The sequence below is a fragment of the Oncorhynchus nerka genome, linkage group LG11, assembly GCF_034236695.1.
Source record: "Oncorhynchus nerka isolate Pitt River linkage group LG11, Oner_Uvic_2.0, whole genome shotgun sequence".
Lineage (NCBI taxonomy): Eukaryota > Metazoa > Chordata > Actinopteri > Salmoniformes > Salmonidae > Oncorhynchus > Oncorhynchus nerka.
In genome coordinates, this window is record NC_088406.1 from 35,318,193 (window position 1) to 35,326,273 (window position 8,081).

Sequence of the window (8,081 nt, forward strand, 5' to 3'; positions counted from 1 at the left end):
TGCCACAGATGTCTCAAGTTTTGATGGAGTTTTTCCTAGCCACCGTGCTTCTACGCCTGCATTGCTTTGGCAGTACGTCCAATTGGCATGCTGACTGCAGGAATGTCCCCCAGAGCTATTGCCAGAGGATTGAATGTCAATTTCGCCTCCAACATCTTTTTAGAGAATTTGGCAGTACGTCCAACTGCCTTCACAACCACAGACCACGTGTAACCACGCCAGCCCAGGACCTTCACATCCAGCTTCTTCACCTGCTGGATCGTCTGAGACCAGTCGGACAGCTGATGAAACAGGAGTATTTTTGTCTGTAATAAAGCCCTTTTGTGGGGAAAAACGAATTCTGATTGGCTGGACCTGGCTCCAGCCAAGGTCAGGCCCACCCATGGTTGTGCCCCTGCCCAGTCATGTGAAATCCATAGATTAGGGCCAAAATAAGGAAATCAGTCAATTTAAATGAATAACTGTAACTCAGTAAAATCATTGAAATTGTTGCATGTTGCGTTTTATATTTTTATTCTGTATAGTAAAAAAAAGACATATTACTGTAAAAAGTAAAATATACCTTAACATATAATAAATTATAAAGCAATTGCTTGACTCGAAGATGACATCTCTGATTTTAATCATTTTATTTGATGTGCCTCATTAAAGCTCTTTAAAAGCCTTTTGTTTGTTGAACGCATCTTCATGATATGTTGAATTAATAAAGACCCTTAGTTAAGGAAGGAAAACATTGTTAAACTGTTTTGAATTATCGTCCAATTGCGTAAAGATAAAATATTTAATGGATCTATGCCGCCCTCTAGAGCTGTTTTGTGTAAACTAAAGAGATTATTGATGCTGGTGCATGTGCAAGATGATTATACCACCTCCAGGAAAGAAGCAACAAAACATTCTGTATTTTGCCAGATGTGGAGTTAAAACCCTGCCTAATTGTAATTTTCCATTGGCTACTACTGGTAAGACACTCGACACCATGTATCCATGAGACAGGAAGTGTCGATGAGCAAAGAAATAGAAAAAGTGGCAAGGCAACATGGGCCTGTAGTAAATATCAAAGGACAGAAAACCCAGCGTTCTATCACCGGAATATGACGCCAATGACTATAATGTTGCATTGTAGCCTACAAGATTTGGTATAATGAACCATGTTGCAGCAAATGAGAAATTAAATGTGTTGTTTGGGCTACTTTGAGTCCAATGATATCTGCCGCCAGGGGGAGTCGACTCGCAAAGACTTTATTTCCCAAATTCCAATGAGAACCTGGAGCTGAGTCAGAGGTCCGCCTAAACACCTAAATAATTTGCAGACTACGTTATTTCCCACTCACTTCCGAAGGTCTGGTTTATTTGGTGTGAACGAATACGGTGAGCTTTTTGGAAAGATTCGAATTAATTTATGTAAAACCTCAAATCTTGAAACCAAACTAAAAGTCTAAGCTTTTCTTTATTGACTGAAGGTTTGTTACGCGTGACGAAAAAACGCCATCCTGTCCCGTTCCAAGGTATGTAGCTCCAGTGACATCCCAGTATGGACTCCGTTCGTTAGTAGCTTTTATTTTTCCTTTGTAGACAACTTCGGTTTTTATTAAACCATTTTGGGAGATCATGTTTCAGTGTGTCCACGTGTTTTGGTTCTTGAAGAGACTAGAGTTGCTTCTTATCATGTGAAATATGATTAAGCATGATTACAATTATAAAGAGCAACAATACTTTTTTACAATCTATTATCGGTTCAGTATGAATTAGCTATATTATTGTAAACAGTTTACAGTAATTCATTTTCTTTGTGCACAGAACAATAGGATTAAAATAGAGATTAGTGGATCATCTCCAGAACAGACGAGTTACTGGCTACTGACTCATAGGCTAATCAAATCAAAGTTTATTTGTCACGTGCGCCGAATACAACAGGTGTAGGTAGACTTTACAGTGAAATGCTTACTTACAGGCTCTAACCCATAGTGCAAAAAAAGGTATTAGGTGAACAATAGGTAAGTAAAATAATAATAATAATAACAGTAGGGAGGCTATAAAAGTAGAGAGGCTACATACAGACACCGGTTAGTCAGGCTGATTGAGGTAGTATGTACATATAGATATGGTTAAAGTGACTATGCATATATAATTAACAGAGAGTAGCAGTAGCGTAAAATTGTAATCAGTCAATTGTAATCGTGTAGTGGTGCGTCATCCCACAGGTTGCATAGGCTACTCTTGCTCATAATTGTCATGTTAACCAAACCCAATGCTTAATTTGACTCTACAGTGGAAAGTCTGCATATTGTAGTTATCGGATTCACATGGAATTGTTGTTCAATTTAAATGTTTGAATATAAAATTATTGGTGAAAAGATTAAATGTAATTTTAGCTTCCAAATGAGAGATTTGGGTTTTCATAAGGTTAGGGCTCTGCTCAATCAGTGGCCCGCCCCTGTGAAGAGACATGGGTTATAAAACTTTTCAAACACACTCCCTCCACTATATAAAGCCTTGACGAAAATGTAACCTCCTGTTCCAAGAATGTGAGGACGATGTCAGAATGGTTCAGAACGAACCCAACCTCCAGCGTGAGCTTTTGTTTGCAAATGGTATGAACTTTGAACTCCTATTCACTACAGAAGTGATACCTCCTAGCCGTTGAGTTAGCAACAGCAGCTGCAAACGTGGGCTAGGAAAGAACAGATACAGTATCCCGTCTACCACACAACGACATTACTACAACATATCCAATTTACCAGCAGAGACATTCTTCAAAGGACTCTGTTGGGCAACACGGCCTTCCATCTACCACCAACCTACCGAAGCGCAGCTCAGAGTAAGTATTTATTGCATTTTCCTTTCCAAATGGGAGGTAATTTAGAATGCATAAGATACTGTATTTACGATAGAGACATCGCTTCTCCGTTGTTCCTCAGTCTTCCCGCTCTTCCACTCAAACCCAGCCCCTTTTCTTTGTGTAACCAGCTGTCATATCTGTTCCGCCCGCTAGGGATGTTTTCCTTTATGACGTAATTTGTAATCAAGGTATGATTAATTTTGTGTATATGTAATTCTGTGTGATTAGTTAGATATTTAGTAAATCAATAATTAAACCCAATTTTGTATTGCTGATTCAACTTGTTAGCCAGGGTTCGTGAAGATAACCAAGAATTTACAACTTTCAGATGAGACTGAAATAAGGTGACGATTAATATTGACTGCTATTGATGTAAAATATTACTAGGTCTTTAAGAGTTTATTCGGAAGATAACTGCTCTCTAAATATTATTTTGTGGTGCCCGACTTTCTAGTTACTTACATTTACATGATTAGCTCAATCAGGTAATATTAATTACAGAGAAAGGATTTTATAGAATAGCACGTCATATCACTTAATCTGCATAGCCAAAGACACGACAACAGGTTGGAAAGCAAATAGCTCCTGCTGAAACAAAATTACTTATCTGTAGGCTAAGAAAATATTTTATCAACTTCTAAATAGGCCTAACAGCAAACAGCATTGTTTTTCCAAACTAAAACGAGAGAGATAGGCTTTTGGCATGAGCGCATCGGCCATCGCCGGTGAGTGAGCTGCGCATTGTTGGGTGAGTCAGTGAAACTGGAAAGCTTTTTTAGGATTATAATTTCCCCCTCATATTGTACAATATGTGTGTCTCCTCCACACACCTAGGCCTAGTCTTTGTGGATTCAAGACGAGGTCATGTTTAAGGATCTTACATTCTCAGTTTGTCAGTGTCAAAGTATCCTGAAATTTCAATCATTTGTATGGTATTAAAAAAAGATTCAGCTCCTGTCACGTAAAATGACATGACATGCGTTTATAAAAGGCCACATTTTTCCCGGACACACATCTGCAAACACCTCTACTCTACTGCTCTAGTCTAGACCACTATGCAAATGCGATGATATGCATGCAATGCTTTATTATAAAGATGATTTTCTGGAGCTCCCGAAGTCACCCCGCTCTCACTTTCACTTTTTGTTCCGGCACCTCCCGATTGACAAATTAAGCACTGACAAAACCTATGTCTCTCTCTCTCTCTCCCCCTCCACTTATTCATTCTGTACCCTGTAGGTCCCTCTGATGATTGTTATCTTGGCCTAATGTCTGTCCGAGTGCCATCCATGAGTGTGCTGCCTCCTGTTCGAAGGGACCGCGTCATTGCCCAGCTTCCTCAGGTAAGCATCATACAGTACATGCTAGCAGTCAAACAGTCATTTGAATGTGTTACCCTGTCTGGGCTTGCAAACCTAGTTCCTTTGCCCTCTAGGCTGCTTAGGCCACCAATCTCATAAAGCTGTGTTCATTATGTTCTAATCTAGTGTTACAGTAAGAAGGCTGCTGTGCAAACTAAAGATGAGTTCAACTTCAAAGTGAAGACTGCCTGCCAGGAGCAACGCACTGGCACAGTAGGGTGGGTAGGCCACAAAGCCTTTTCATGTTCAAGATATACAGATAGTTCCCTTATGGCATTATGGGGATGAGGGTGGTATGTTGTCTCATTGTGATCTTTGATTGTCTCTCTGTCTGTGGCACCTCCGATTTTAAACCAGCAGGTTTAAAATAGCTAAGGTCATAGTGGTTGGTGACCTGGCCGTGGGAAAAACCTGTCTGATTAATAGGTAAGCAAAGTTTGGATATTCCTGGTGCGTAGTACTTGATTGCAGTATCAGTCAACTGGGCTGTTTTGGTGAATTAATAACCAGATGGAATGCAGTGCATACACCAAACTGGAATACCGTCGGTTGTGTTTTTTATAGGTTGTTTGCAAGTACAGATTATCGGATTTTCCTAATAATTTACGCTTTTTAGATTTTGCAAGGATGCATTTGACAAGAACTACAAGGCGACCATTGGTGTTGACTTTGAGATGGAGCGGTTTGAAGTGTTGGGCGTGCCTTTCAGTTTACAGTTGTGAGTCTCAATCTACTGCTGTGTTCTACAGTAATAATCCCCAGAGCTAATCTGTTTCCCTTCACTCACCAATATCTCTCTCCTCTACAGATGGGACACTGCGGGGCAGGAGAGGTTCAAGTGTATTGCCTCCACATACTACAGGGGAGCTCAGAGTAAGGAAACTTTCTCTTTGAACAGTTTTTATGTTTCCATATAATTCATTACGACCTAAAACGTGTTGCCATGTTCTTAGGGACAGATTTGATGAGGTTTGAGTTTATTAATGAAGTGAATTCTGTTTTCCAGCGATTATTATTGTGTTTGATGTAAATGATGTGGCATCTTTGGGCCATGCAAGGTAAAATACATTAGATTCAACTGACATGAGTATAAATACACATTTCAGCTGCACGTGTGCTCTGTAAATTCCATTTAACATATTTAAATGTCGCTATGTTTATCCACAGGCAGTGGCTTGAAGATGCCTTGAAGGAGAATGATCCTACCAATGTTCAGCTTTTCCTGGTGGGCACAAAGAAAGACCTGAGTGTATGTGTTCACTCTTTTTATATACAATCTGCAGAGGCACAATTGATCCGTTTTCTCCGCTCATGTCAACTTCCAGAAGTCGAAGTTCAGACTATGTACTGGATACTAAAAATGAATGGAATACTGTATATTATTATAATAATAATATGTTTTGTATATCCATTGTGTTTCCCTCTTCTCTCTTATTTTCTCAGTCTCCTGCTCAGTACTCTCAGATTGAACAGGATGCCATCAAATTGGCTGAGGAAATCAAAGCAGAGTATTGGGCCTTGTCATCATTGACTGGTTGGTGGGCTAATACATCAGATCAATGTTGAGGCTGGTAGCAATAAGACAGGATGCAGCCTACTTGTTTGTAAGACAGTATTATAATTTGTGTTAATTAATTGTCTAAACATCTGAAGAAGAAAGGTGACTTTGTGTTTTTTCCCCTCCTGTTCTTGTTGTAGGGGAAAATGTGAAAGAGTTTTTCTTCCGTGTTGCATCATTGGCATTTGAGGTCAACGTTCTGGCAGAGATAGAGAAGAGTGGATCAAGACACATTGGGGACGTTATCAGTGAGTGCACAGCTGTGCACTGTTAAAATATGGCACCATGCATTATGTGATACGAATAACATCAGTTCTCTTGCCACGTTAACCCTAACTAGGTTACAGACAGATCCTTGTATGAGTAACATAAGAAACACACAAGCCTTTTTTCATGCAAGTTTCTTGTTTGTTTCAGAAATTAACAGTAATTCAAACAGCCTGTATGCAACATCGAAGAAGAAACAGTCAAACTGTTGTCAATGAAGACAAACACATGACTACTACAGTAAAAAGGTACCAAAGCATCATTTCCTCAGAAGAGAAACTGAGAACCCATGACCACTCCCAGAGACATGGAATTTGCAGTGAGGCAGGACAGAGACTTTTGCCTTCACAGACATTTGATTTTAATTTCTGCTGGCCCGGAAAGAACAGCTTCTTGGTTGGATGTGGATTCCTGTGGTGCTTGGCTCATTTTTGCCCATCCAGAGTTTCAGATAGAAATTCCTCTGGTTCATTGTACTCCATACTGTACAATTCCAGTTCTTGAGTCCTGACAGAAATTGTGATCGAGGTACTGCTTTAATAGCTATGGAGTATGGACAATCATGGATGTCTTCAAATACCCAATATGGATATTTTTAAGACACTCCGCCATTAGGCCTGTTAGATTTCTTTACAGCGTTGTTTTGTTTAGTGTTGTTTCCATGCAACATGTTTTTTGTACAATTTGTAACCATTGCATAGATTAAAACTCATGACTCCTTCCTGGGATGTTACATTATGCTAGCTAAGGAGTATGATTACATAATCCTATTTTTAACAGCACAACTGCATTCATACAGTATGAGAGATGTGTATTATTCAGATGTACCTTGTCTACGCTAGATAGATACAATAATATAACTGAGAATGATTGATTTTTAATGATGTGCGATATTTGAATGACTGCTCTTATATTATCCCTCTAGTTGAATACCATAATCAGAGTGAAAAGTGCATACATATGTCTAGTTTTCCTTTTAGACAAAGATTATTTAAGTAATTTTTCTAATGTTTAATTGCAGGTGCAAGTTTTAGCTCTATAAAGATACTGTATATCAAAAATTACTACACTTAGCTCAAAATATACATGTAAGCTTCACAATCACTGCTCTGTATCAAATCAAACAACTGTTTACTGGTAATTGGACTTTATAATTATAAAAAAAATAATTCAATAATAAAGTTATTATTGAAAGTTCTATATAGGATGAATCACTAATCTGTTATTAAATTATGTTTAACTGTTTGTCATATTAGCCAGGGCCTCTTAATATAAAACAATTATACATACATTCGATAGTGAAAGTCTACACACCCCTTGTACAGTCTTCAAACTTTTAAAATATAAAAATGAAAAATATATATATATATATATATATATATAAAAATGATGCATTGATTGCATACTGTATGTCTTCACACCCTAGAGTTAATTCTTGATGGAAGAACCTTCAGCAGCTACGAATCATATTTAATAATTCTATCAACCTTGCACAACTCTTAGGGCAACATACTGTATATCCATTGTTTTTGTAAAAATTGCTCAAGCTCAGTAAATTTGGTTGGGAATCATTGATGGACAGCAATATTCAAACATTGTCTTGTTTTTATATAAAAAAAAGCAGATTTAAGACAGGATGGAGACGGGATTATTAAGGAACACTCAACAACTCCTTGGAAAGCCATTCTGATGCATCTTTGGCATTACAATTTGGGTCATTGTTTTTGAATTTAAAAAAATATATATCCCAGGGTTAGGTTTTTATAAGACTGCGGTGGGATTTCCTATAACTTTTTACCTGGGCTGTGCTCCATACATTTTTATTTTCCTCCTATCCCCAGTCCCTGCTGGTGACAAGCATACCCATAATATGATGCTGCCACCACAAACCTGTAGTTTCTTCGGCCTCTCTCATCAACAAGCTGTTTTCGCACACAGGACTGTCGCTATCGACTGGCACCGACAATCATGCTACGCTCAGTCGCTTAGGTGCCCATTCTAACTTTCAATCTAACAGTAACTGAATGCCTCAATGCCTGTCTGCCTGCTTTATATA

The 8,081-nt window shown here is 38.5% G+C and overlaps 1 protein-coding gene across 4 annotated transcripts; it reads left to right on the top strand.

The window, feature by feature from the left end:
- The first annotated feature begins 962 nt into the window (after positions 1 to 962).
- On the top strand, positions 963 to 7,223 carry rab34a (RAB34, member RAS oncogene family a). Of its 4 annotated transcripts, none has more exons than XM_065024461.1 (13): positions 1,312 to 1,368; positions 1,461 to 1,505; positions 2,745 to 2,818; positions 4,079 to 4,182; positions 4,327 to 4,418; positions 4,561 to 4,626; positions 4,817 to 4,918; positions 5,009 to 5,073; positions 5,207 to 5,258; positions 5,368 to 5,449; positions 5,644 to 5,734; positions 5,899 to 6,006; positions 6,176 to 7,223. In XM_065024461.1, the coding sequence occupies exons 4-13, from the start codon at positions 4,108 to 4,110 to the stop codon at positions 6,241 to 6,243; spliced, it is 801 nt and encodes a 266-aa protein (XP_064880533.1). In that variant the 5' UTR covers positions 1,312 to 1,368; positions 1,461 to 1,505; positions 2,745 to 2,818; positions 4,079 to 4,107; the 3' UTR covers positions 6,244 to 7,223. The 4 variants fall into 4 exon arrangements, with proteins under 4 accessions (XP_029528377.1, XP_029528379.1, XP_064880533.1 ...); XM_065024460.1 differs by having other exon boundaries at positions 1,313 to 1,368; positions 2,742 to 2,818; XM_029672517.2 differs by lacking the exon at positions 2,745 to 2,818 and having other exon boundaries at positions 963 to 1,368.
- Positions 7,224 to 8,081: the final 858 nt, after the last annotated feature.

Coding starts and splice junctions, on each gene's coding strand:
- rab34a (XM_029672519.2), top strand. CDS start 4,108: ATGTCTGTCCGAGTGCCATCCATGAGTGTGCTGCCTCCTGTTCGAAGG. Junction 4,419..4,560: donor CAACGCACTGGCACAGTAGG/GTGGGTAGGCCA, acceptor TTAAACCAGCAG/GTTTAAAATAGCTAAGGTCA. Junction 5,259..5,367: donor GCATCTTTGGGCCATGCAAG/GTAAAATACATT, acceptor GTTTATCCACAG/GCAGTGGCTTGAAGATGCCT.